This window comes from Fusarium flagelliforme (genome assembly GCF_020744385.1).
Source record: "Fusarium flagelliforme strain FIESC 12 MPI-CAGE-AA-0113 chromosome Unknown B0J16scaffold_3, whole genome shotgun sequence".
Classification (NCBI taxonomy): Eukaryota; Fungi; Ascomycota; class Sordariomycetes; order Hypocreales; family Nectriaceae; genus Fusarium; species Fusarium flagelliforme.
In genome coordinates, this window is record NW_025763505.1 from 587,351 (window position 1) to 615,070 (window position 27,720).

At 48.3% G+C, this 27,720-nt stretch overlaps 8 protein-coding genes across 8 annotated transcripts; 5 read left to right on the forward strand and 3 right to left on the reverse strand.

Annotated features, from left to right (window-relative positions):
- Positions 1–492: 492 nt before the first annotated feature.
- B0J16DRAFT_354607 (thiamine pyrophosphate enzyme, N-terminal TPP binding domain-containing protein) lies at positions 493–2,571 on the forward strand (the record flags this gene model as incomplete). Its single annotated transcript, XM_046129381.1, has 3 exons — positions 493–888; positions 935–2,264; positions 2,312–2,571. 3 exons carry the CDS (start codon positions 493–495, stop codon positions 2,569–2,571), a joined length of 1,986 nt encoding a protein of 661 aa, XP_045984134.1.
- A 1,581-nt stretch (positions 2,572–4,152) lies between these two features.
- B0J16DRAFT_382101 (cyclin-domain-containing protein) lies at positions 4,153–5,157 on the forward strand (the record flags this gene model as incomplete). The annotated part of the gene is made up of 1 exon (XM_046131214.1): positions 4,153–5,157. The coding sequence occupies one exon, from the start codon at positions 4,153–4,155 to the stop codon at positions 5,155–5,157; it is 1,005 nt and encodes a 334-aa protein (XP_045984135.1).
- A 546-nt stretch (positions 5,158–5,703) lies between these two features.
- Positions 5,704–7,632, forward strand: B0J16DRAFT_336643 (peptidase M24, structural domain-containing protein). The gene is made up of 4 exons (XM_046127262.1): positions 5,704–5,938; positions 5,988–6,751; positions 6,805–7,068; positions 7,121–7,632. The coding sequence occupies exons 1-4, from the start codon at positions 5,896–5,898 to the stop codon at positions 7,427–7,429; spliced, it is 1,380 nt and encodes a 459-aa protein (XP_045984136.1). The 5' UTR covers positions 5,704–5,895; the 3' UTR covers positions 7,430–7,632.
- Positions 7,633–8,542: 910 nt separating this feature from the next.
- Positions 8,543–9,954, reverse strand: B0J16DRAFT_89256 (uncharacterized protein). Its single transcript, XM_046134642.1, has one exon. The coding sequence runs from the start codon at positions 9,767–9,769 to the stop codon at positions 8,819–8,821; it is 951 nt and encodes a 316-aa protein (XP_045984137.1). The 5' UTR covers positions 9,770–9,954; the 3' UTR covers positions 8,543–8,818.
- Positions 9,955–13,734: 3,780 nt separating this feature from the next.
- B0J16DRAFT_336650 (OPT oligopeptide transporter protein-domain-containing protein) lies at positions 13,735–14,539 on the reverse strand. The gene has a single exon (XM_046127263.1). The coding sequence runs from the start codon at positions 14,263–14,265 to the stop codon at positions 13,858–13,860; it is 408 nt and encodes a 135-aa protein (XP_045984138.1). The 5' UTR covers positions 14,266–14,539; the 3' UTR covers positions 13,735–13,857.
- A 1,309-nt stretch (positions 14,540–15,848) lies between these two features.
- On the reverse strand, positions 15,849–18,924 carry B0J16DRAFT_264429 (uncharacterized protein; the record flags this gene model as incomplete). The annotated part of the gene is made up of 4 exons (XM_046123357.1): positions 15,849–16,094; positions 16,148–16,326; positions 17,095–18,731; positions 18,779–18,924. The coding sequence occupies 4 exons, from the start codon at positions 18,922–18,924 to the stop codon at positions 15,849–15,851; spliced, it is 2,208 nt and encodes a 735-aa protein (XP_045984139.1).
- Positions 18,925–20,231: 1,307 nt separating this feature from the next.
- Positions 20,232–21,495, forward strand: B0J16DRAFT_89357 (uncharacterized protein). Its single transcript, XM_046134643.1, has 2 exons — positions 20,232–20,771; positions 20,820–21,495. The coding sequence occupies exons 1-2, from the start codon at positions 20,373–20,375 to the stop codon at positions 21,099–21,101; spliced, it is 681 nt and encodes a 226-aa protein (XP_045984140.1). The 5' UTR covers positions 20,232–20,372; the 3' UTR covers positions 21,102–21,495.
- On the forward strand, positions 21,466–26,673 carry B0J16DRAFT_89377 (uncharacterized protein). The gene has a single exon (XM_046134644.1). The coding sequence runs from the start codon at positions 21,890–21,892 to the stop codon at positions 26,255–26,257; it is 4,368 nt and encodes a 1,455-aa protein (XP_045984141.1). The 5' UTR covers positions 21,466–21,889; the 3' UTR covers positions 26,258–26,673.
- The last annotated feature ends 1,047 nt before the right edge of the window (positions 26,674–27,720 follow it).

Below are 27,720 nucleotides of genomic sequence, written 5' to 3' on the forward strand. Positions count from 1 at the left end.
CAACTAACACGACACAGTAATCCAAGACAACAACAAAACCTTGTCAAAAACGCCCTATTTCCACTTAGTCCCAAACCCCGCATTATCTTGTCAAGGTAACTCAGACCAACTCTTGTAACACTTGCGCGTGATAAAAACGGCCAGACACGGCATTTGGGGGATGAGACCCGCCTTGACATGACACAACAAAGGGCGTTTTGGGGTATCGTGATAGTTTTGGTGGAAAGGGGGGCATTTTGCGGGGGAGGGGGCGGGCAACAAAACCCGGGCTTGGAAGCTTGTTCTTGTTTCGTTCTCACAACTACAACTCTCATACACCATCTTGTTTGAAGCACATTGACTGGTGATTGGTTTGAGGACTGGTATAAGGTATGTGTTGATGCTTGGTGTGGTGTCACTTACACCCCGGTTCTGGCTGTGAAGATACGCCATGGTTATTACCATGACGATTTTACGTATTCATACTGACATGAATACAGAATTACAATCAATATGACACTATTACAGCGATCCAGATTAGCTGCCTCAGGCCTCTCAAGATGTCGCCCCGGGCTTCAATCAGTGAGAAGATACCAAAGTGCCGCCCTAGCATCTACAATCTCTCAAAGAGACGGAAAGTCTTCACTATCTTTATCAGCCAGCACACCGAAAGGTTCAACGGCAATTCATAATGCCTCACCTACAGCAATCATGGCTAGGCCATATTCCACTGCCAGTGAAGACATGTACACAGCATCCTTTGCCTTCTTCGAGGCGATCTGGGATGCTGGTATAACACATTGCTTCGTCAACCTGGGAACAGATCATCCTAGTATCATCGAAGCCATGGTAAAGGGACAGCGTGAGAAAAAGGGCCAGTTTCCCAAGATTATTACTTGTCCTAATGAGGTACGTCGTCAACTCAGATTATTGTGGATGAGACTGACGGAGACAGATGGTTGCCATGTCTATGGCTGATGGATATGCCAGATTAACAGGCAAACCTCAATGTGTCATCGTACACGTTGATGTTGGAACTCAAGGTCTCGGCGCAGCTGTCCACAACGCTTCCACAGGTCGAGCACCAGTGTTAGTATTCGCTGGTCTATCACCATTCACACAAGAAGGCGAACACCGCGGAAGTCGTACAGAGTACATCCACTGGATCCAAGATGTACCAGACCAAAAACAAATTATTTCTCAGTACTGTCGATACACGGGAGAGATCAAGACAGGAGCCAACGTTAAGCAAATGGTCAATCGCGCTCTGCAATTCGCTACATCAGCTCCCCAAGGGCCCGTGTATCTATGCAGTGCACGAGAAATTCTGGAGGCTGATCTTAAGCCTTATTCACTTAAGCAAGAGCACTGGGAGTCAGTAGAACTCGGTGGTCTTCCAACGAGTGCTGTTGACAGAATTTCCGAGGCTCTGGCCGGCGCAAAGGCTCCTTTGCTGGTGACGGGATACAGTGGACGAAACCACAAGATTCCTGCCGCGCTTGTTGAGTTGGCAGATAAGGTCAAGGGACTTCGGGTTCTGGATACTGGTGGTTGCGATATGTGCTTCCCAGCAGACCATCCCGCTTGGCTAGGTCTCAAGTTTGGCGTTGATGACGCTGTTACTACCGCTGATACGATTATCGTCCTGGACTGTGATGTACCCTGGGTTCAGACGCGGTGCAAGCCTAGAGAGGATGCAAAGATCTTCCATATCGATGTTGATCCTCTCAAGCAGCAGATGCCTACTCATTACATCCAGGCTGATGCACGTTACAAGGCTGATGCTTTGACAGCGGTGGAGCAAATCAGCCAAGCTCTTGATAAGAAGGAGTTCGCCAGCAAGCTCCAGTCCAACGCAGAGGCAGGAAAGGAGCGTGCAGAGATCCATCAGAACAAGCTAGCTACTATCGCCAAGGCAGCCGAGCCTCTCGCAGATGGCAGCTTTGGCACAGGGCATCTCAGCAAGAAGCTCAAAGATCTCTGCCCTGAAGATACAATCTGGGCCATTGAAGCCGTCACAAACACAGGTTTCGTACACGATAATGTACAGCCCACACTTCCCGGATCATGGATCAACTGCGGTGGCGGTGGTCTCGGTTGGTCTGGTGGTGGTGCACTGGGTATCAAGCTGGCGACCGATGCTGAGAACGGCGGCACGAACAAGGGCAAGTTTGTTGTGCAAATTGTGGGAGATGGAACATATCTCTTCACTGTCCCTGGAAGTGTATACTGGATTTCAAGACGGTATAAGATTCCGGTGTTGACCATTGTGCTAAACAACAAGGGTAAGTCATCCAATTATGCTCAGAAACATTTTACTAACAAAAGACAGGCTGGAATGCTCCTCGTAGGTCCCTACTGCTCGTTCATCCCGATGGTCTCGGCTCAAAGGCAACGAATGAAGAGATCAACATCTCTTTTGACCCAGTGCCTGATTACGCCGGTATTGCAAAGGCTGCTGCAGGCGGAGATATCCACGCTGCGAAGGTTGATAAGGCTTCGGATTTGGAAAGTGTGCTAAAGGAAGCTATCGCCAAGGTTCAAGCAGGACAAACGGCAGTTGTGGACGTCAAGGTTGCGCCGGATTGCTAGTGAAGTCAATATAATGTGGAGGTTCTAGACTTTCGAGGCTGAATACCATTATTAAGTTAACAGCTTTGTTCCTTCAATCCCCGCCGCCTGGGCATCGAAATGTTTCACGGTGCCCCTGTCATTTTGATCAGGCGACAAGAATCCAAGACTGTTGCAGATCAAAAAGGAATTAAAGTCGGCCCTGAATTCCGATACTATCCAGGGTCTGAAACCAGCGATTTCTGGTTGATAACGGACCTTGTTCCCACAAAGCCGCATTCGCCACCAAAACAGGCGATAGAAAGACAAGCGCGTAACTGCATGATTGTATGGTGTTTTTAATTCACTTTCATGCAGTAAGGGTCAGCAGGATTGGAGGTCCAAGTCATGGGGGACAAGATCCGGGGTGCCCGCATTAGAGGGCGGCGTTTTTAGAGGTCGGGAAAAAACATCAGACGACGCCTAAATGGAGTCTTGGCAGGGAAGATCATCATCTCTTTGCGGCTCTTTTTCTTTGCAGAGGAAGCTGCAGCCTCCATTGAGTTGTTGTTCTAGATCCCACATGAGGGGATTGTATATCCGTATCCGTAACTGTTTCTCGTATGCTCGGAGTCTACCGTAAAGTAACACCATGACCCATCAGCCCCAAAGACACATGTGAAGAAGCAATCCCATTCCACTTAATTGAACTAGACCATGACTAAAATAATAAGCCCAAGAGAATAATAATCTGATCAATTGAGACTAACATCTCATCTTAACTCCCCCGCACCACGTGCTCGTGACAAGCAAGAAAATACCAAGCCCGGGAGGGAAGGCGCAGGCGCATATTGACCTGAAAGACGGCGGCAGAGGAAGGTGCAGGTGCATGTGCATACAAGACCGCGACTGCCTGCATGTGCGGGCAGGTGCCTTTTCCAAGGTTGGGCAGCCGCTGATGGTTACAATTTTAGTCAAAAGCAAATAATGTTCAGTTGATTCGCATTCACTTTTAATCTCGCCATGATTCCCTGATCCTTGGTTTCTTTTTGTTATGCTCTTTTACAGGCAACTGCCTTGCTGTCGCTCATCATTGCGACCGACTCATCTCGGACAAGTCAATCTCATTTCTCTTTGCCATTTCGCCCTCGGCACGCGCTAGTCTAGTCGGTCCGGCTTATATCGTCTTGTCCTCTTCCTGTCGACCGTTGCGTTGCGCGATACGATTTCCATACCTGACATCGATATAAAACCCACCATCACGGACCTCGTTCTGGTTCTTACTCGCTTCCCATTTTTGCGGATACCGGTACGGAACTCCAGCTGGAACCTTCAAGGGTCCCAGGTCCAGATCTAGAGGCCCACTTCCGACTTTCTCGTCCCACTTGAACGTCGCAAGTTTGCGCTCGTCTTAACGCCCAAGGGAACAACAAAAACTAGGCTTAGCCCACGATCAAAAAATTCAAATTTCCTTGCTCTCTGACAGTTATCATCAACGAGGGATCATGAAAGGTGTAGAGCCGGATCTTCAGCGCCTTAAACGATTGAGACGCGTGAACAGCTCTGTATCTTGACCAACGACCCGAAACGACAAGCTTTTACCATAACAACACCCACCAAGCCATGTCTTATCAGACAACAACTACCGAAACCCAAGCCGGAACAATCCCTCTGCGACATCCTGATACCATGACTGATCTACCACCACCTCCTCCGGTGCCTTCGACAGACCCCCGATTGATCGCCGACGATAACCCCTCCGCATCGAAACCCGTTGCCGATCATGGCCTCTTCGAGATGGCACCAGCCGAAGCTCTCGCTTTGCTGAGCGCTGGCGTTGAGCTTCTTGTTAGAATAACAGGCGATGTTCCTCCGACGCCGCCTCCGAAATCTCCTACTGTACCGCATATGAGTGGTATGCAAGCTGAGAAAGAGAATATTGTACGATCATACTCAGATAGGAGTTTGGCAAGATTAAGGAAGCAGGCTGAACTTGAAGCCAAGAAATTGGCTGCTCAAGAACCCAAGCCTGAACCACAAGAGCCGGAAGATATTGATGGCGTACGATTGAAGTCTCATCCAGGGTTGATGTCGCCACCACCTCAATCAGAGCCATATGTTGTTGTTGGAGCCGATTCTCAGCCGGTAAACCTTCAACACAGCGCCATTACACGCAAATTCTACAGCAAGAACGAACCTCCAATCACTATCAACCAATATCTCCAACGCTTACACCAATTCTGCCCAATGAGCACTGCAGTATACCTCGCGACATCTCTGTATATACACCGATTGGCCGTCGAGGAGCGTGCTATTCCCGTCACCCGACGCAACGCCCATCGGTTGGTCCTGGCTGGTCTTCGAGTAGCGATGAAAGCTCTTGAAGATCTATCTTATCCTCATGCCAAGATGGCCAAGGTTGGTGGCGTCAGTGAAGCGGAACTAGCTAGACTCGAGATAAGCTTCTGCTTCCTCGTTGGTTTTGAACTAGTGGTTGGTGAAAGCCGATTACAGAAACACTATGAACGACTCAAAGACAAGACAGCCCGTTATGGCTTCGATAACACGGATGTTCCTATATTAACTCTCAAGCCGCGGCCACGCGGTGAAGCTCAGCCAGCAGCATAAGATAAGCTGGCACATTACATAACATATTTACAAACATGGATTGGGGCATTTACATTGGTGGTGCATGTCATTTTCTCTTCTTTTCTTCTGGGACATGCATTTAGGTTCACGGCATTTAGCTGAGCACTGTACTTGGTTCATATAGTCTAGGCGTGGGATGATGGGCATATCGTGGAGTTGATCATGAATTTATACCCGAATTTGATGAAGATATATCCGTTGGAATCGGAATTTTTGTCAAGTGGACAGCGTCGATCCGCCAAGCCAACTTGACTCGTAAAATAAGGGTCCTTGAGGTTTTACGAAGCTGTAGTGGTTGCTACATGTGATCCGTCAAGACCCGCTTAGACCCATCATCCCTTTCTAGAATGAGGAGCCAACTTCTAGCATGACCCATAGTACCCGTATTCTGTCGTATCGATGGTAAGTGACTACCTCACGATCTTGAGTCGTGTTTGGTCAGTTTGGTGATTGACATACCTTTAGCAATCCATACACAAGCTACAGAGCTTCAACAAATGAGCTTCAACAAATAAACTTCAATTCTGTGAATCCTTTAGGATGTGTCTTGTATTAGTGCTTATGTAGGGAGCCACCCACGCGCAGCATTGCCTTGTTTGTTTCTGCCGTAGTTAACCGCTTAACCCCGACTCGACTCATACCACATCTTCAATCGTCACATCATCTCACTTACTCCTCATCCAAACATTCCCCAAGTAAACCAGCGTTCATGTCGAAATGGGCGCCAAGACATCTGAAGACGAATACAACGGAGGAAATGGTACATATCTCATAATCTCATCTCGTGAATCAATGCTCACATCCTACAGGCCATGGACCACTCTCATCCAAGCCATCCTCCGCAGGCGGAGAACCTCGCGGTGCGCACTTCGCCCGTGACGGAGACGGTAGTCTCGGCGGTGAAGGAGGCGACGACGACGACGATGATGATGACGTTGCCGCCGGACCGTTAACAGCTGATGCTGAAAAGAAGAAGAAAAAGAGAAAGCCAAAGAAGAAGAAGAAGGCTGCTGCTACCCAGCAATCTTCCCCGCCTAGGGTTCCCCTGAGCGACCTCTTTGCAAAGAAAGACTATCCCGTCGGTGAAATCCAACCTTATGCGGATGACTTCAACACCGCCCGTACAACAGGCGAAGAAGTTCGCTACAAGAGCCGTCGTCAACTTGAAGATCCCACATTCTTGAACGATTATCGCAAAGCGGCTGAAGTTCACCGTCAAGTCCGACAGTGGACTCAAGAGAACGTCAAGCCGGGCCACACACTGCTCGAAATTGCCAATGGTATCGAAGATGGTGTTCGTGCGCTTCTGGGTAATCAGGGTATTGAACCTGGTGAGAACATCAAGTCCGGCATGGGTTTTCCGACGGGTTTGTGTTTGAACCATGAAACTGCGCATTATACGCCTAACCCTGGTCAAAAAGATGTCGTTCTCAAATATGAGGATGTCATGAAGGTTGATTTTGGCGTGCAGATCAATGGATGGATTGTCGATAGTGCTTTTACCATGTCTTTTGATCCGGTTTATGATAATCTTTTGGCGGCGGTCAAGGATGCTACGAACAGTGGTATCAAGGTGAGTACCTCATAATCCTCCATTAGCAGAAGAACAGTGACTGATGCATGCAGGCCTCTGGTATTGACGTTCGTATCTGCGACGTCAGCGCCGCTATCCAAGAAGCCATGGAAAGCTACGAAGTCGAAATCAACGGGAAAACATACCCCGTCAAACCGGTCCGCAACATCTCGGCGCATAACATCCACCACTACCAAATCCACGGCGGAAAGTCGATTCCGTTTATCAAGAATCGGGATCAGACTAAGATGGAGGAGGGTGAGGTGTTTGCGATTGAGACGTTTGGTACGACTGGTACTGGAAAGCTACATGATGATGTAAGTGCATACCTGCCGATGCGTGAAGTTGTGTGATGCTAATGGAGTCTAGGTTGGCATCTACGGCTACGGTCTTCAACACGATGCGCCAAAGCAAGTCAAACTTCCTTTTGCAACTGCGAATAAACTACATAAGGTTATTCGAGAGCAATTCGGAACCATTGTGTTTTGTCGTCGTTATCTTGACCGCCTTGGTCTTGATCGATATCTGGCCGGTTTAAACTCGCTGGTTTCGCACGGAATTCTCGAAGCGTATGAACCGCTCGCTGATATCAAGGGTTCTTACTCTGCGCAGTTCGAGCACACGATTCTGCTTCGAGAGGGAAGTAAGGAGGTTATTAGTCGTGGAAGTGACTATTAAGGACTGTTAAACTGAGAATGTTTTATTGTCGTTTTTGACTTGGAGGGATATGGTTCAACAATTTGGAATGGCTTCAACACCATTCTTGATGTTGGAGTAGTCGCAACACTGCTTCATAGCAGGCCTGGATTCAACATGCCCGCCTTGTTTACATTCGTGTGATAGTTTAGTCTGTCATTATCTATACAACACTCTTATCTTTACAGTTATCTTTACTCGTGAACTCTTATTGAACTACCGAACTTGCATCGTCGGCCATTTCCCGAACTGGCTTACATCGAACATCCCCTCACCAGTGACTCACTCAATGCAAGCCGTAATCACCAAGTATGTACAGTACCTGATCAAAGACCCCGCACGTCAAAATCAGCATTCCTGATTAAACTACCCTTTCCCACGGGTGCCTTGTCCTTTGGGTGTCACAAGGCAGGCGGGTGTTCTCGATCGGCATAACGGGCTGACCAGGATTGATGTAGGACAAATTTTTAGGCAGAAAGGCGAAATTCGGGAACGTACTTTCCATCCCACTGCAGTTCGCGAATGCGGATTGCAGCATGGGAATGCCGATTAGGACTTTGGGTGAACTAGTTCTTCCGCTTTGAGATGGTCAATTCATCCGAAAGCAGCTCATACCAAACGTGCCTCAAACCTGCATCACATCAACTAACCGTTATCATTCAATTCCGTGATCAGCTCGCATTTCAACGGCCTCAAAATGAAGTTCTACCAAAGTCCCAAAACGACCCCATGTTTCGAACCATGGTGTTTCGACCCCCCACCAAGAGGCAAAAAAAGAACTTTGGGTCAATCCCTGTTTTCTGATGCATGTAGTAGATCATTCTTTTTACACTTTGTTTATTGCCGAGGCTCCGGGGTCGGAAGATGGTGTAGGACTTGGCTTGGACGTTGCGATCGCGGCGTGTCTCAGTGTGCAGCCTTTCCCACTTACACATTGATCATGAGACATGGCGAGATTTTCTTTTTCATGATTGTAATGGGTTTGTACCTGCTTTAGTTCAAGCCCGTTGTTGAAGCCATTAGAGATTCTCCTCTGTAAGTCATGGAGGTTCATCCACATTCACATTCGCATTCACGTCACTGAGTGGAAAACTGAAGTTTTGATAAACAAATCCATTCCGGATTCCTCTTTTTTTCTTGTTTTGTGTCTTGTATCTAGCTAGTGTCCTGTAATTCCTAACTGGCTGGTACTGGTACTGGTATCCCAAATATAATTCCCAAATAATAACGTATACAAAAAAGTGTTTCCCAAGTCTATCCCAAATCCCATTAAATCAAATCGCTAAACTTCCTATTCGCTTGAATAAAACAGTTTCAAAGTGATACAAGACAAAAAGACAAAAAGTAGTACAATGCTTCAAAGCTTTGAAATCACTCGTAGCGGTAGTCGAAAACATCTGGCCTTCTGCCTCCGGAGACGGTCAGTCGCCGCGTGGGTTGCTTAGACTGAAGACGCTCACGAAGACGCTCGCGCATCTCCTCTTCCTCCTTCTGCTCCTCGCGACGAGCAATGCGGCGGGCCTTGTCGTCACGGCGCTCTTCCTCAAAGCTCAAGCGGCGCATCTGATCAACGGGGATCTCAACGGAGGGTCGCTTGTAGGTAGATGAGCGCTTGGGAGGAGCTGGGGCAAGGGCAACGGGACGGCTGGCGATCTTAGCATTGGCTTCAGCAATGCGAAGACGGATCTGTTCCTCCTTGTCTTGAGCGCGTCGCTCTTCTCGGCGAAGACGTTTTAGCTCATCGTCTTCGTTGGAGTGACGGCTGTCCTTGGAGCTGCTGGAGTGGTGACGGTGGTGCTTAGACTTGTGGTGTCGGTTGTTGTCGACGACCTCGATTTGGACTCGGCGCTCAGGTTGACGAGTTCGCTCGTCAACGATGACAGGGCCACGGGATGAGTCGACCATGTAGGTGTTGGCATTGGGAGAAGCAGGAGCGGACCATTGTTGGGGAGGAGTGCGAGGGCTGTCAACCATGACAATGCGCTCCTGGTGTCGAGAGTTGCGACGCTTGCGGTTCAAGTCAAGGACCTTTTGGCCGTTGACGTAAACACCTGATGGTCTGTCCTTCTTGCTTGAAGAGCTGGTGTGGGAACGGTCTGACTCGTCTCCAGAGCGTGGTGTTGAAGGAGCTGGGCTGTACTGGGGAGTAGGAGGATAGTAGGATGAAGAATCGTAAGCACCAACGAATGAGGCAGGATGGTCGAAGCGGTAGTTGTCGGCGCAGACTTGACCATGGCGAGAGTTGGCACAGAGAGTTGGTTGAGAGTATTGCTCACGACGACCGTCGGGGTAGTCGTAAGTGTAGATGTTGGTAACACACATAGTGTCGGTGTTTTGAGGTTGAGAGCGCGGATTGCGCAGAGGGGGATCCTCTTGGATGATAACAGGAGGCAGACGATATGTTCTTTGAGATTGTCTCAAGGTTTGGTCTGGTGAAGTTGTAGTAGAGTTGCGACGACGATTGTTGTAGATGGTGTTATCTATAACAAGTTGTGAAGACAGCTTGGTAGTGTTGAAGCTTTATAGTATAGAAGTTGGTAGTTGAGATGAATTGAGTTGTTTGTTTGGTTGTTGGAAAAAGTGCAGGTGGTGATGGTTATATAGAAGTGGTGGCAGTGAGGGAGGGTAGCTTGAAAGTGAAAGTCAAGTAAGTGTGTAAGCCAGGTACTACCGATAGAAAGATGCCTGGGGACTAAAGTAGTGCACAAAATAGTAAGTGGAAAATGTCTAGTATAGATTGATGCCTGGTGTGTAATGTACATCCATAATTTCTGGTTCGCAAAATGGTTCGCGATATATATTTACCTGCAAATCTAATGGTGGTGCTGCCTCCCAGAGGCTTGGAGTTCGCAAAGGCAGCCTTGTGGACAGAAAGTGGAGAAAGGCCGTTTCTGCCTACCGGGTGCGGCCACTAAGAAACCCCTGCAGTGGCCCCTGCGAACCCTCCTGCCGATGACTCCCAGGGCTTCTCAGCCACGACCCACCAGTGATTAAGAAGTAATGGGTTCATTCCATAGTTGAGGCTCTGGTAGTTGGATCGAGGAATTGAGACTAGAAGACGGGTATCGAGATGAGGTCACGGACGAGAAGTGACGAAAATGAGTTACTCAATGGAAAGCAATGAATGTCCTGACCTCCATTGTCATGCCTAATCTAGGACTACAGGCCTTCAACGCGCGGCCAAGGTTGAAACAGGGTCCAGAAGATACAAACAATTTTTAGACTCAAACTCAGGTCCCGAAAAGAGTTGCATACTGTTGCACCAAATCCTTCTGGCTCGGTGAGCGTCAAAGTTACCGAACTTAACTCGTACTGTACACTTACAGTATGTTCTGCATCATGAGACCAAACCGGCATTGAGTCATCAAGGACTCGATTAGCGCTAGCCTTATGACTTGAATCTCTGACCATTGAGAAGTGGACAAACAATTTCTCTTTTCCCTCATTGGGTGTGTCCATCTTCAACGGCCAGGCCTGACTCAATGGGGAAACCCCTGTAGGGCAGTGCAATCGAGGCTTGGTCTCTGTCCTCAATCCACCCTAATTAACGTCCACTGCAACCCTCAGCCTTAAAACAATACAAGGATATTCTTGAGATTTTGGTACTTCAGCCTCGCATTAATTAATTGCATCTTGGATAATCTGATCGTCTTCAAGGATCGATTGGATGCCTCTTCCTTTATATCACTTTTGACATGCATAGTCCCGAAGCGGGAACTAGTACAGGAACCAAAAGCATGTCAGAGCCAACGAATGTGCACAGTTGATTTACACAATGATGCAAGAAGCACTTACAGAAAAGCTTTGACATGAGCAGTGATCACTGATCTAATTAATTGACATACTGAAGTTTAAGGGCGCGCGTGCGTCATGTCAAAGGTCTTGGCAATTACATTTTGTGCGTTACATCAATTACCTCTACTCTACGAGTATTCCAGGCCCCGACATACATGAAACTCTAGTTAACCAAAGATCCAAAATCTTTGTGGTTTAGTTTGGCCAAGGACTGTATCTACATTTTCAATGCTACTTCATTGGTTCATGATAACCATTGCCATAAACTGATTGCCTTCTTTGGGCGAGTTACTTACAACGACTTCGCTTTGTCCGACGGATAACTGTGCCTGCTGGTACCGTGTCCGAACCTGCAAGTCCGACGGCCCCCAACGGCCCCCAAGCAAGGGTCAAATTTCCCTCTGGCTGCCTCTTTTTCAACCAATGAATCTTGTAAGTCCTCAATATTTCCAAAGAGTTCTATACAAATCTTTATGCATCACATCACTTTTGGTGTATCACAACCATCGTCACGATAATTCCCTCCGTCAACGTGGTGTTGAAAAATGGCTGAGCAAGGACCAATTCTCAAGGTCTGGGTAAACGGACCAAAAAGGTATAGTCTCATCCAGCCCTGTAAGGCAGAACCTTGACCTTGACCTTGTACCCCCAGCTAGGTCTTATTCCCTAGACACTGCCTCCTCCACAGTAGAAGTAGGCGCAGCATTCAAAAATTCGAGAGTGATAATACCGCATTCCCTTCATCATCGTCATTGTGTTCCTTGATACTTATCTTTCCATTTTGATACTGGTGTTATATCACAGCGGGCTGCCTCTTTTTGAGTTTGGCAATCAGTTCGTAAACTTCACGATCCGTCACGCGCACAACTTGGTTCCCTCACAGTACGGATACACCTGAACTACTTGCTTTTCTCTTCAATTCATTGGCAGGCCGTTTCATGGCCGGTCTCTCGCTGGCTAGATTACCATTCCCTCGGAACAGAGCAAGCGCATAAGACATCTTCGACAGCGACTATAGGGTATGCGTTTTGACAGTTCGGCCGCATAACAAATCGACCGCGCGTTTATCGAGGATTTTATTTCTAGTTACCTATTCTTGGCCCCCGTGTAAGAGATTAGCACGGCTCTTGATGATTGGTGGCTTAGTTTGGTTGTTGGTTCTTGCTGTTAATAGCACTCGTTGCTAAACATATCCCCAGAGTGGCGACTGTAGGCCGCATGTTTCATCATCCGCGCGCGGTTAAACAGATGGATTAGGAGATCAACCATTTCTGATACCATTTATGATGAAGGCGAAAAATGTGTTTGGTATGTCCGTATGGGGCCATTTGCTAATCGCCAGCCGGATCTAATTCAGGTACACAAGTTACTATTCTCAGACACTCACACACCACACAATCATCCTTAGCTAACAGTACTTGCCTACACCTTCCAGTCAAACCCAATGTCAAAGTAACCCTTTTCAGGTACGTGCAACATCGAACACCTGACAACCTTTCCATCCGCGCCAACAAGCCCATGCCCTGCTCATGGATCCTATTTCGCCACCTCCAGCATGCCGCACCGAAGAATACATGATGGCGCCTGAAATTCCAATAGCCGCGCGTCAGCACGTACGCATACTTTTCCCACCACGTTGCTTTACGAAGAGGTTGAAGACGAAGGCTAGGACTAATGTGCCTTGCATGTAGATCCAGTTGAAGGGTGCCTAGCGAAGAGGACAGGGGTGTTGATGTTGTGCCAGAAGGAGTTGCGCCAGCGTTTGGCGATAAAGTACACGTATGGGGAATATGACGCCAGGGAGGATTGTGTGTGTGAGAGGGCACGGTAGGGTCCTTGTGTTCCGAACAGGCGACGGGGACTGACAACTCCCCATATGACTGTTGACATGAAGTAGGAACGTGTACGAGGATAGGTGAACCGTTCTCTCTGACGCATCTGGCATACATCTTCAACATTGCGAAGTAACCAGTAACTCACCCCCAGCCCGAAAATTCCTGCTAAAAAGGTTGCGTACACCTGTGCGGAAAAGGCTCACCGAGGAGGAAGCTTGGCATAGTGCGCAAACTTGAGATCACATGAAAGATTCAGCGACTGGTGGGTAGACATGTAACTGAGCATGTTGAAGATCATGGAGCACATGACCGCCGATGACCATAGCCAAGATGGCTGTTGGAAGCTCAAGATTCGTGATATCAAGGAATACCCCGATCGGTATCTGCAGTATGATGGTGCACAGCCGGGCTGAAATGATACCTCCTATTGGCCATACGCTCACAAATATACATGCAAGTACAAAACGACATAGCAAGAATCGCGAGGTACCACCAGTGAGGGCATTCAGGGTATGCAGACATGAGTCAATTGTGTATATCGTCAGACTCATCATCTCGTGATCTTCTCTTCCACGACGCTCGTAGATATGTTTGCGATGCTAGAGATACATGTGCACCGGTATATCATAAAGGCGACCGCATACTTCGTCACTTGGTCACGAGGGGAACACTGTACTCGTGGTACGCCGAGGGAAGTCGGGAAGTAATATGTGCGAAACATTGTAACAACTCACCGAGTTATGGTAAACAAGGTTGCTGAAATAACCCGCGTCCCACACGTTATTGAAGTACAGAAATACGTAACGATGACATGCCACATACGTAGTTCATGAGTGTGAAGAAGGGAGTTACGATGGGGTCGCCAAGATATGTCGCAATGTTCCAGTCCATCGTTGGTACGAGATGTAGACCCGGCGATGAGGGCGAGGGTGACGTTGCTTGGTGATATCCCAGTTGAACAGTCCGAGGGCTCTGAACAGGAAATTTGGGGACCCAGAAGTACACAAACATGGAACTGAAGCAGATCAGGAAGAACTTATATCGCGTCATCTTCCATCCGTTGGCGCTCTCTTCCCTGATTCCGTTGTCCTTGTACAAGGCTTTGGTGAGGGTGATGTTTGCCAGTGACTTTGGCCACAGCATCGAGGCTAGGCACGCAAGGTCGACGAGCGATACCAGCACAGCCATATCCAACGAACTGCGCTGAGATTAGGGTCATAACCTGCCAGGGAATGCTGTTCGAGAGAACCTTTTCTCTGTAGAATATATCGAGTTCCAATACTTGGATGATGGTCACAACGTAGGCTCCTACTGCAGAGTCGTCGAAGAGACACTCGCCATAATCGCGACCAGGACGTGCTCTTTCTGGTCAAAAGGCCCAGGGTTAAAAGATAATTCCCAAGAGAATATTCGAAACTTCTCCATTGGAAGACACTTTGTCAGCAGCACACCTCGAGGCATGGATAACAGCTGTACCGTACGTTGACAGATTGATAGCCAGCATTCGAAGGGAAAATAATTGTTCGATTGACGTTCCTAAAAGCACGAACATCGTTTTCAGGAAGTTCTGATCATGTTCGGGTGAACACTTGAAAGAAACTCAAAGCTGTATAAATGAATGTAAACGGCGTTGGCGATGTCACTATTTCAGAGGCTCACTGGCAATGGACATAAGAGATGATCGAAGTAAAAACCCGAAGTAAATTAATATGGTATTCGGTTTTGAAATATGAAAATGATAACAAGAAAGCCCAACACAGCATCCTGAATACCGCAGAAGTGCTGTGTAGATGTTCTGTATGCCTAAGACAGATGAGGCGCCGAGGTACTCCAATTCGTTCTTCAAAAGTGAATAAAGGAGGAGTATCTCCTCACCAATAGTTGATCGTACCTGGAGAGGTTTCCCCTGGCCGCTCCAGTCTAAAAGTCCTTTGAATGAGAGCGTCTACCCTCGCCATAGGTCTTGATGCAATCGACGTTTCGACTTATGGTCCTGGCCTCAATCTCATTCGGACCACCGTCGGAAGCACCCTTCCTATCCAAGTTTGGAAGGTATTAGTGTATAACCAATGCTGAAGTAGGTTCCCTTTCCCCAAAGCCCTCCATGACCCTGAGGCGAGTCACATCACAAGTCCCGTCGCCTTTGAGAGGTACCATAAACCCAAATCTCCAAGTCCCCTCGGTGTGGCGCAGAAAGATAACGTCATTGAACGGGTCGTGATGATAGAATGCTGATGATCCAAAAAGCCCAGCCATAGAGTCATATCGAGGCCGTTGCCAGGTCGTGATTAATAGTATCTGAAGGTCACAGAAGTTCCAATCGGCCGATTCGTCGTGAATGTCCAGAAGTCGATGTCGCTAATAATGTCTATCGAGAAATCGGAGTCCTAAATGCAAATGCGCCGTCGATGAATGCGTTTATGTCGAATCGTATCCCAAATCTCCATTTCCATCGTTGTCGTCCTCGTAATGTAATTCAATCGTTGTTCGTTGCTCGAACCGCGAGTCTGAACGTCGTGCCGGAGATGACTGAATGAAGCCCGTTTCTTGAGGGCTTCCCGCATGTCGAATGTGAAACCTCAAAGAATTCCCATCTGTCGCCAAGGATCGTTCTCCCTTCCACGTCGTCTATTTCTTCTCGCCGCTGCGCGTCTGGCATCACCAGTACAGTCTACACAGCCCCAGACAGCGAAAACCAATCTCCAGCCACTGCATCATTGTCATTAGTAAATGACCCTCTCCATGAGGGAAAAATATGATGAGGGGCAAACTTACACCACCGCAATCAATGCCCAAAGTGCAGCCATAAGCCACAGTTCCTGCCGCCTCTGTCCTGGATGCTTGTCGGAGTTGATGTTGATGTTGGACACCCACATCATAATGATGCCGCCCACACAGAGCGCCAGCGCGAATAAATCATGTAGGACCTTTCGCGATGTGACCAATCTCGGTACTGTAAATGAGGTATCTGTCACCGCTAGAATCTCCCAGCTGTCGTTGAGCATTGCGATTGCGCACTATTGCGCGTCAGTCTTGTGCAACAGCACTCATCAGTAGAGAACAAACTTACCCCCACAGCACCTGCGATAATGACCTGACTCTTGGACGACCATTCTTTGCAGACATACGCGAGCAGCAGAATAGCCGCGAGGCTGGTGATCCAAGCGAGTAACCTCACACCAGCCTGCGCCAGCGCATAAGGCCTTGAAGGCCGCGCCTGATAGTGATACCGCCGCCTAGAAGGCATGGCTAGGTATCGGTGAAGAGTCAATCTCAGAGATGAAGCATGAAGAAAGGAAACAGCAAACAAATAACAGCAAGAGATGGGGTTGAAGAAGGGTGAAGTTGAACAATGGAGAGAAGGTAGGAAAAGAAGTGGAGGGAATGGATATTCGGGGACTCAAGGGTTGGTGCAGCCAATGAAATGAAGGGGAACTAGCCTTGGTGGGTTAAGTGCAAGGGAGCTAGGGGTTGATCGAGCCGCTGGGGAGAAGCAAGTTGGTGGATCAGTTCGAGACTTGACTCGAGTCTAGAATTTGCATTCCAATATGGTTAGATCTGGAATGGAGAGACAAAAAGACTGAGATTCAAATTGACGTCAAAGCCAAGGGAAATAATCCAGGACTCATGCCATAACAAACAGTTTCAGTTAAAACAGGGTCAAGGTGCGGTGGGAGTCTAATCCCCTTGCTAACCGTTGCTGTGGCACAGCAAACAACCATGATGACCCCCAAGTGTAAAGCAAGCAAAATAGTCTAGTCACTTTAGTCGGACACTCAGACTGTCGATTTCTGTCACCTGAATCTCAAAAGACGTTCCAGTGGATGCAGAGAGTGACATGACCCCTGTTCCAACCTCTTTCAAAATAAGCTGCAGCAAACATCGTCATTATTGCTATGTATGTCCAAGATTACTACTAACAGAGTATCCGTATCTAGAACGAATATTCCTCCACATGAAGATATATCCCCTGCGCACCCGTTCCTTTGTGTACGGCTCGCTCATCACTCAAACGACTAACGCAATTCCTCGTCCGCGCCACAATTTCCCGTCCACCACAGACAACAACCCCTGTCTCCCCCCAAGCTTGCTCTACTGGCTCACGGATCATGGCCTCAATGTCTGGGCGGCACGTGTATTCTCGAATGAGCTCGGGCACCGAAACGGCTTTTTCCACGCGACATGGTGAATCGCTCGGACATCCTTTTTCGTCTGTGCCCTTGCTGCAACAACATCCTGTAGATCCCTTTGCGGGTTGGATATCGTCGGAATCGCTTGACCTCGATGATTCTGACTCAGGGCGTGAAACGAAAATTGGACCTTCTGTTTTGTTGTCGGCCCCTGTTACTGCGACGTGGATGCTGACGGCGATGCCCTTGGCGCGTACCATGCGGCCTGCTTCTTCTGCTCTTTCAACGTAGTATTTGATCTCTTGTGCTGTTCTTGCAGTGAGAATAACGTCAACTCTTCTTGTGCAATTCGACTTTTGCGCCGCTGCAATACTCTCGAGGATGGGGATAACGAAACTCGCTCCAGTTGAGGCTCCAATCAAGACCAAGGTTTCATAGATATTCCACTGTGGAGGGACGCCATAGGGTCCTGAGACGAAACCTGTGAGCTCAGAAGCTGAGTTCTTTGTTGCATATTCGTGAATTCGTTTTGAGAAACCGGCATGGGCGCGGACGACAAGCTGGATACTGTTGCAGCAACACGTCCCCTCGAGCTTGTGCGCGCATGCAATCGTATATGGATGCGCCTCGAATGGGCCTAGACGTGGCACCCAGAGATATATATGTTCTCCAGCCTTCCACTTGAAGTGCACATCCTTGATAGTGATGACAGTGGTCGCAGGTCCAACAACACGAGCAGCTACTCGATGTCCAAGATGCTTCATACCCTGGCAGGCTGTTCCTTGAGGTCGTAGACGAACGTTCTGCCATAGGAGAAGAATCCATCTCATAGCGCGGTCAAATACAAGGAACGAAATACTCATCCATAGAAGCCAGCGAGCATTCGCAGGGATATGTCTGTAGAGCAACCACAGCATGACAATACTGGTGAGAACATGCTGAGCCACCCACACCTCATACGAAAGCCTTCGAATGGGCACAATACCAGTCACGACGTTCCAAAGCAGAATGGCCCAAGCTGCGAGTCCATACTTGACTAAAGGCATGATTTCGAGGGCATAGTCAAGAAACTCGGCGCGCACCCACATGGTCCAGAAATGGAACCCGTGAACCGTCGCAGTAACAAACATTGTGCGTGCAACCCATCGATGCAACCAGTTGAGTCTCTCATGGCTGGATCCTGTGAGGAATCCGATGACGTTGACTTTTGTCGATAAGAGATAAACCAGCGGAAACTGCATCAGAGTTACCCATGCGTTGCGATACCCAATACGTTCCCAGTAGTACACATCGTTCTTTGACACCTGCCAGCTCATCATGTAGACGATAACGACCCAGTAGCATGCTAGAACGATTATGCGTCCAAGTGGGAGTGGCGTGGCCCATCGGAGGCCTTTAATGGGGATATAATATTGTGGGTGGCCCATTTCTCGAATGATGGCGGTTGCTGTTGCCCATGCTTGGGTGAATGGTCCTCGTGGTCGAGTTGGATGGTCTATTGAGGGATCGCGACATGCTTTCAATCTTTGTGATGTTAGTGTCAGTGTTGAAGCAGAGATCGTTGTGGTTACCTTTGTCGAGCCTCAAGGTGATTGATGCCACGGATAGTGAGGAGTGCACCGACGACACCGGCGATAGTGTACCAATATCCTCGAGCGAAGGCATAGTTGACTTCCATCCGTAGACTGGTGTCATGATGCATGTGGCCCATATCCATGATGGGCTATAGTACGCCTACGGCGTTGAGGCAATAGATTTGAGTCAAGATGAAAGGTTCGCGACGGCCAGCGTCGTGATGTCGTTGTATACCGTCAAGATATCGAGATTTCAATTAGGGGGATTCTCTCTGTCCCTTCAATAGATCATGCTGTTCTGTCCAAATCAGATTTTGCCGTCAGCTATCGTCAGCGGAATTGTATGATTAATCCAGGGTCGGCGAATGGTCGACGTAAGAGGGTGAGAGTGATTGAGCAAGTTGATGTAGTAGGAAGGCTTGGCTCACTCGATGATCGAAATGCCAAGATACTACGGGTATACAACAAAACAGTGAAATGAAGGAAGAAGAGTCGATGTGGGATGATGAGGTGTGAAGTTAAGAAGTGAAGTTGAACCCCGCGGTGGTAAAGTCTGAGTGTACAGGATACTGTAAGCCACCCATACCAGGGATAGCAACTGACTTCTCAATATGGCTTGAAGAAATGATCTAGAATCAGTCTAGCTCCAAGAACTGAATTAAACATGTCTCATTTGAAGGAGAACATGTCAACCATCTGTCTAGACTGCGCTGTCCTCCTCGTAAACTCTTGAGGGATCATCCTCGGGCATCTAGCAGATACTTTCCGTCCCATCCGTTTCATGCCGCATACCCGAATCAGCGCAAAATCTTCTAACAAATACCTCTATGAGCTCGTTTAGAAAAATGACCACCAAATAGAATGAGAAAACTCGCTCACTTACAAGAGGGAAACTTGCTCAAACAACCGCAAGGCCCGTGCACGATCGCCGCTGATTGGACCCTCCGCATGTTCAAGGGGGGACCCTTGTTTTTTGGTTCTAGACTTTTGGGGTAAAGTTAGACTCAAACGTGCTCGCCGCCACTAACATGGCATTTGGTGATGAAGGCAAGCTGCATTCAAGCTCAATATGCTATCAGATAGCTTTGGAAGCCATGGATATTTGATTGTAGAGTGCATTTTGTGAGTAAATTGCATGGAAACGCTCAAGCTAGTGGAATGGCTTGCATTGACTTGGGGTCTATCATGGGAACACAGAGCCTCAATGACGTAGTTTTTATGATCAAGAATAAGACCTGTTACACATATATGATATGTGAATTTACGGTATTCAGGACTTATAACGTCTTCTCTTACCATGAATATCATCCCTTGAATTGAAGTATTTGCAAAGAGTTTCGCATTGGGGTGCTTGTCTCATAAAGCTCTGGCGGTATGAGGGTACCTTCTATATAGAGAAACCCGCGCACGCCCAGACTAGAGGCAGGTAGTTCAGCCTCTGCCTCCTTCCCTTGCCGAGATCCGCGACTGCTACAAAAAGTGTCAACCGCCCACCACCTTCAACGTCTGGTCTGACACTCTCATTCCACACCCCAATTCTCTACGCCTCTTCTTTCTCCTCTCCCATATACCAAATAATCACATTACGACAATGCGTTCCTCTTTCCTCCTCTCAACAGCCGCCCTCTGCGGTCTGTCCCTCGCCCACTTCGAAGTCAAGTACCCCGACACAATCGGCTTCAAAGATGAGAGCGAGGACAAGTCTCCCTGTGGTGGCTTCACTCCCGATCTCTCCAAGAACAAGCTTGTCGACTTCCACGTTGGTGGTGAAGCTATCGCCCTTCGATCTACACATCAACAAGGCAACTGGCTCTTCCGCGTTACTACCGACGAGGAAGCCTCTGGAGGCTGGGAACAAGTCTTCCCTATTGTTCAGCAGAGTGGCCTCGGTGATTTCTGCCAACCGCAAGTCACAATCCCTGAGAAATTTGTTGGCAAGAAGGGTTGGGTGAACGTTGTGTCTTCGGCTGTCGATGGTCTTCTTTACCAGGTGAGTTCGCGTCTGTGCATATAAACTTTACATCGCTAACGGTCATAGTGCATCGCCGCCAACTTCGTCAAGGGCAAGGCCGATGCGCCCAGCGATTGCAAGAACGCATCTTCCGTCAAAGCCTACTTCACCGACGACGACAAGCTTTCCGCCCTCGTAAGCGGCGGATCGAAATCCAAAGAATCCGGTTCAACTGGCACAGCTTCCGATACCGGCTCGGCGGCCTCTGCCACAGAAAGTCAAGATTCGGGTGCGGCGCTGTCTGCTAACGGTGTTGGCATGATAACCATGTTGTCCATGGTAGTTGTTGGAGGCGCTTTGTTTATTTAGATGTGGCACTGATAGAGATTCGGTATCTACACTGATGGGCCGGGTACTTTATCCACGCCACGATGCGATGAATCAATAAAATTTGACAATGGAATCGACATTTCCTCACTGCGCCGCCTCACCGCAGATGACTGAGTGTTGCCCTCAAACGACATGGGATCGCATCCTTCCTCACCAACAATCAATTAATAACCACTGAACCAAAGTACCAACCAAACCCCATCCGGCTATTGCTCCACGCTCAACAACGACTCTTCCCCACAAGATCGTCGCTACATCTCATTGGATAATGTTGCATTCCACTGGGGTCTGGTCTGAGGCCCGGGGGAAACAAAAAAGAATTCACCGCTAACAGAGACTCTCACTTCTCACTCACTACACCCTTTCACGCAGTTGTCTGCTGCATCAATTGATACCCTACCGCACAAATGGGCATCTCAATTATCTGATTGATTAGATACAGTGAGCCAATGGCTACTTATTCATCGTTATTTGTGTTGTTTTGCGCGCGCCACGAATAGAGTTTTATGTGAATCGCCCAGCCCCGATATTACAATCCTTTGTATGTGCCGCGCTTTCCGTTTGTATATCTATCGACGCCATTTCTCTTGAACTATATCTTCTTGCCTATTGTATACGCACAGTAATATCTATCCAACTTTATATCTCACATGTACCAATCGATCTACCAAATCTTACCATCAGCTCTTACCACCTACACGAAGCTTAGCTAAGAACCTTATCCAGGCCCTTGATCTTTGAGCCACGAGCTTTGGCTGTTAGCCAGTATGGCAGCCGTAGACCTCTACCACGCCAGCTTCTCAAAGCAGCTCTTCAACACGCCAGTCTCTGATCAGCCTCTCTATCAAACTTGGTCCGAGTCATGGCCGAAACGCGAGATGAGCGTTATGCTCGGTGTAGACATCGCTTCATGCACGATATTGTTACTTTACCTCTGCCGCAAACCGTTGCAGAATTTACTTCCTCAATGGCTGAAACCGTTTGCTCAAGAAAGTGAACCGTTTCAAGCAAAGAGCAGAAAATGGACGTTTTGGACGTTGTGTCTTTTAGTTATTGCTCTTACTGGGCTGGGATTGGTTATCAGTTATGCTGTTGTCCATCCTGATCAGAAGACTGCGTTTATGGGACTTGTGCCATGGGTAGTGGCAACGTTGCTTACCGTTATCGATCTTCCGGTCCAAACGCCCAAGTCATTGTTTATGCAGTACCTACTCATGATGGCGACGGCAGTTATCCTTCGAGCAGTTTATTATCTGAGCTTTAAGAACAGCTCGATAAACGCCTTTGAGATTGCGCATCTTACTCTTGAGGCTCTGGCCATCTTGGTTATCGGAAACATGCCCATTCGCAATCCCTTCTGGGGTACCTCAGACATCGGAAGCATCAAAGCCGCTCCATCAAACCAAGTTCGAAGTCCGGAGGATAATCTCACGCTCTTCCAATTCTGGACGATGAGATGGGTAAACCCATTATCCAAAGTCGCTAGCGAGCGTGAGATTGAGGTTAGCGATGTGTGGCAGCTGCCCTACGAGTTCCAGCACTGGAGACTTTACATGGCTTTCAGAACGTTAAAGGGTAAACTTTTGCCATGTCTCATCGAAGCCAATGGGTTGGATCTCTTTATATCGACCTTCGCAGCCGTTGTGGAACGCGTGGCTGAAGTTTCTAACCTAAGACTTACGAGTAAGCTCTATCAGGCCCTTGATAAGAGTGATCCTGCAGAAGCTGGTTTGTGGTGTGTCGTGATTCTCAGCATTGATACTCTCCGTCAACTCGCGAGGACATCTTCGGGATGGTACTCTCGTAAGGCTTATGAGAGGAGTCGTGGAGAGACGTTCATTGGTCTATTTGGAAAGCTTCTTACAAGAGCTGTCCCAGGATCTGAGATGACAGAAAAAGATCCTTCAGATATGGAAGAGACAAATGGCTCATCGAACTCTGGAAAGTTATCCAAGTTCTTCAAGAGCTGTCGCGGACGCAAGAAGTCTAAGGCAACACAACCATCTCAAGACCATCAAGCTTCAAACGCAAAAGTCGTCAACCTCATCCGCGGCGATACCTACGAGATATCCCAACGATTCTGGGAATTCGCACGTGTAGTCGCCACCCCGATCAAAGTCATCGTGACAATCTACTACCTCATCGACATAATGGGCTGGCCATCTTGTGTCGGCTTCGGTTTCATGGTCATCTTTATTACATGCAACTCTCTGCTTGTAAGACAGGTTATCAAGCTTGAGAGACAACGAACAGCGCATTCGGATCGGAGAGCGCAGGCTGTTGCGCATTTTGTAGAGGCTAGTCGCCCGCTTAAGCTCAACGGCTGGACATCTTCGTGGCGTGATAGAATCCTGAGATTCAGAGATGTCGAGATGAGGAAGAGACTTCATATCTCTATCGTCAACGCGGCAATCTCAACTATTAATGTCTTTGGCGGAGCGGTGTATCCTTTTGCGAGTATTTGTCTTTACACACTTATTCTTGGGAAAGGACTACCTAACGATGTCATCTGGCCTTCCCTTCAACTCTTCGCGCAGCTAGAGGCTAGTACCAGGGAAGCGTTTGATCTTATTTCGGCGGTCTGGAAGTGTACTATCCCTGTTGAGCGTGTCAACAAGTACATGTCCGAACCAGATAGAGATGAAGATGCATTCAGTGGCTCGCAAGATCGAGATATCGAGTTCATCAACGCCTCTTTCTCACGCCCTGCTACTGATCATCTCGTTCTTCAAGATCTTACCCTCAAATTCTCAACGGGCCTGAACGTTGTACGAGGAAAAGTCGGTTCTGGAAAGTCCAGTCTTTTGCTCGCTATCCTCAACGAACTGGAGCACCGCAGTGGTGTTTTCTCACGAGCTGATGAGCCAATTGCTTACGCACAGCAACTCCCATGGTTACAGAACAAAACTATCAGAGAAAACATCCTCTTCCACGAACCGTTTGAACCTGAGCGGTATAAGGAGGTTCTCAGCGCTTGTGCCCTACTACCGGACCTTATGACGTTTCCTTTAAGTGATAAGACTAAGCTTGAGGAAGCAGGCATTGGTCTGTCAGGTGGTCAAAAAGCGCGCGTTGCTCTTGCAAGAGCTGTCTACAGCAAGTGTCGTATTCTTCTCTTGGATGATCCTCTTGCGGCTTTGGATCATGATACGGCTAGTTACATCGTCCAGCATTTCCTTCGTGGACCACTTGCTCAAGGGCGAAATATCGTGCTCGTCACACATCGGGATGATCTTGTTCTAAAACACGCTGATCAAGTCGTTGATATCAAAGATGGTTTTGCACATGTTCTATCAGAAGATCAACTTAAAGAAGAACTGGAACATCCTCATCATGTCAACTCGGCTGCTACTGATGTTCAAGCACACGAAACTTCCCAAGATCATACCTCTGAAGACGCCCCAGGATCAAAGGACGTTCCAGAGCAGGTAACAGAGACAGGAGCTATTCCGTTGACAATCTACCAAAAGTATATGAGCGCAGGAGGTTGGCATCTGTGGCTTTCTCTAGCTCTGTTCTATGGTCTTTCTCGATACTGCGATATCGCGCGTGCTCGACTTCTTGAAGCTTGGGGTCATGAATCTGCGGGTCTTGAAGATATTGCTATCAATGGCTACTGGGGTCTTCCTAACCCAAGTCAACATCCTCGACCTTGGTTGTACGTTCTTGCTGGTCTTTCTATTGCGCAGGTTGTGGCGTATGCTTCTGCTCAGGTCCTCCTCGCTTCTATCAGCATCCGCGCAGCTAAGGTGCTCTTCCGAATTGCTATTGATAGGGTTAGCAAGGCATCTTTCCGATATCACGATACCACGCCGACAGGACAGTTGAAGAACCGCCTAATCTCCGACATGGGTATGGTCGACGGTGGTATTCTTGCACCGCTCGAGTCATTCGTCTATAACATGATCGCCCTTGCCCTGAGCCTCTTCGCAATCATGACACACCAAGTCTTCCTAGTCCTCATCGTCTTCGTGGTCGGAATACTCTTCTCCTACTTCTATAGTATATACGTCCCCGCCTCACGCTGTCTCCGACGAATGGAAATGCGCTACCTGACTCCCATCATCGCCAACATCGGAGTCATGCAAGACGGTCTCGTTACCATTCGTGCTCTCAAAGTCGAGGAACGCTTTCAGGATAAGCACTTGGAAGCTGTCGATGACTTTCAGAAGCATGACCATTTCTTCTGGAGTATGACTTTCTGGCTTGACTTTCGACTCGGTATGTCTTCTGCTATTATGCGAAGCATTCTTGTTCTGTCGATGGTGTATATGGGTACTCCTGCTAGTGCGGTCGGTTTTGTTCTTACGCAGACGAATATTGCTATGGTTGCTGTTCAGCAGCTCTGTGAGAAGTTTGCTGCTCTTCAGTTGGATGCTGTGTCGCTCGAACGAGTTGATGCACTGAACCGTGTGCCTGAAGAGCCAAGTGGTGATATCGAACCCCCTCAAGACTGGCCCCGACCTTGCGATAGCGTACGTTTTGATTCGATGTCCTTCAAGTACGCCGACGATCTTCCCTCCGTACTGGACCACGTGTCCTTCGAGATCCCCGGCGGTTCAACATGTGCCGTCCTCGGCAGAACAGGATCTGGCAAGTCAACCATCGCAAATGCCCTCCTTGCAACCCAAGCACCATCCTCAGGCGCCGTGACAATAGGCAGCATCAACCTCGCTGAAGTTGATCGCACAGCCCTCCGTCATCGCGTAACATTCATTCAACAAGACCCCATCCTCTTCCCCGGCACCCTCCGCGACAACATCGATCCAGAAACAAAGTTCTCCGACCAAGAATGCACAAACGCCATCCACCGTGTGCTCGGAACCGACTGGAGTCTCGACTCTCGCATCGACGCAGGCGGCAAGAACCTAAGTCAAGGCCAACGCCAACTCGTAGGTATCTGTCGCGCTGTTCTTCGGCGAAGTGGTCTTGTTATTCTTGATGAGGCGACAGCGTCGATTGATAGAGGGACAGCGGCCACTGTACAGAGGATTCTGAGGCAGGAGTTGAGGGAGAGTACGGTTATCACTATTGCGCATCGGTTGGAGGCTGTGCAGGATGCGACGTGGTGTTTGAGGTTGGATAGGGGGAGGGTTGTTGAATGTGGTCCTGCGGAGAATTTGGGGAGGGAGTAGGTAGATATTTATATAGATTGTTGGAAAGAAAAGAAACATACATAGGGATTTGGCTAAAACGTAAATAGGTAGTCGGGTATTAATAGCAAGATTGAAGATTACTCAAGAGTCAGACTGCCAGGTGAAGTTGAATCACACGCTTCCTACGGTGCGACAGCTTTCAACCATGCGGCCAAGCGCTTCCGATTCCTATCTGTTACGGCAGCTGTCATTCTTCTTAGTGAGACCTTGAAGGTATCACCAGGGTGGTACCCCCTAGCTCTTCAGGTATCACATGTGCAGCCGGCAATTACACTGACAAAGAGATGGTCAGATGCAGATGGTACAAATGAACTTCCCGCCCATATCAAAATGGAGCGGGATACTATCGTCTCCATCGAAACGTACACAGGCATAAGCGATCAATTGGTCCCAGCATGTATCCTATAGACAAACAGAAGTTCACTTGTGATCGTTAGGTTTCTCTTGAGAGTCTGCGTGGCTTGGGTAGTAGTCGGGTGAGGGTTGGTTAACGTCTTCATAGCGCGTCTTCTTCTGCGGCGGTGCTTGTCATGGAAACTTGAGTGGTACTCTGATAATAAGAGGGCTTTAATAACGTGAGATAGTAGATCTTTATAGAGGGTAAGATCTTCTTTAGAAAGGTCTCGTATAATCGGATGTTCTTTTCAGAAGGACTGCTGCGTCATCGACAAAGTGCTCAAGCCGCTACCGGAATTGGATCCAGTGATTTCGCGGGTACCACGTCATCATCTTCAAGGTTAATGTAGACAATTACTGGAGTGGTACTGTCGCAACGCCTGGTAGCTGATCTCAACACTCGGAGTTCATACCATGTTCCAGCACGAGGAGAAAGCGGCACCTGCGGTCGTCCCACCAGAGATGCTAAAGGTAGGAAGTAACACGACAAATTTGGGAGAAGCTATCAAGCTATTAGGAGCTCCGGAGGGTGGAATTTCAGGGCGGGGGGGAAGCGATTCTGTATATTGTCAGTTGGCTTGACTCTTGTTCCAGTAGTGAGGTAGGATATGAGCTACCTGGTCCGTTTAAAACGCATTGCCAGTTGTCTGGCTGGGTCTCATCTGCAGGGTGCTACGCGTGGATCATGTGTTTGTCGCATGATCACGTCCAGTGGGAATAGTCATTGCCATTCTGTGTGGGACTTAATCGTCGTTCTGCTCGGCTTTCATAGCCCGGTAGTGAATTACTGTCGTCGTTATGACCGGTTTTTTGTCGGATGAGATGTCGATAAACGCCCAAGTAACACCACGAAACGGGTGTGTAAAGATAGTTCCACAAAGTTGTATGTTACACATCATCATGAGGTGACAGCTTCCGAACTCAGGTGTGTTGAATCCCCTGCATTGGTTCTGGTGGTTACTGTGGTTTTTTATCTACTCCGACACAACGCCGCCATGTATTTGGAACATCTGGTTAATGGGAAATTCTACCCAGGAACCATGATC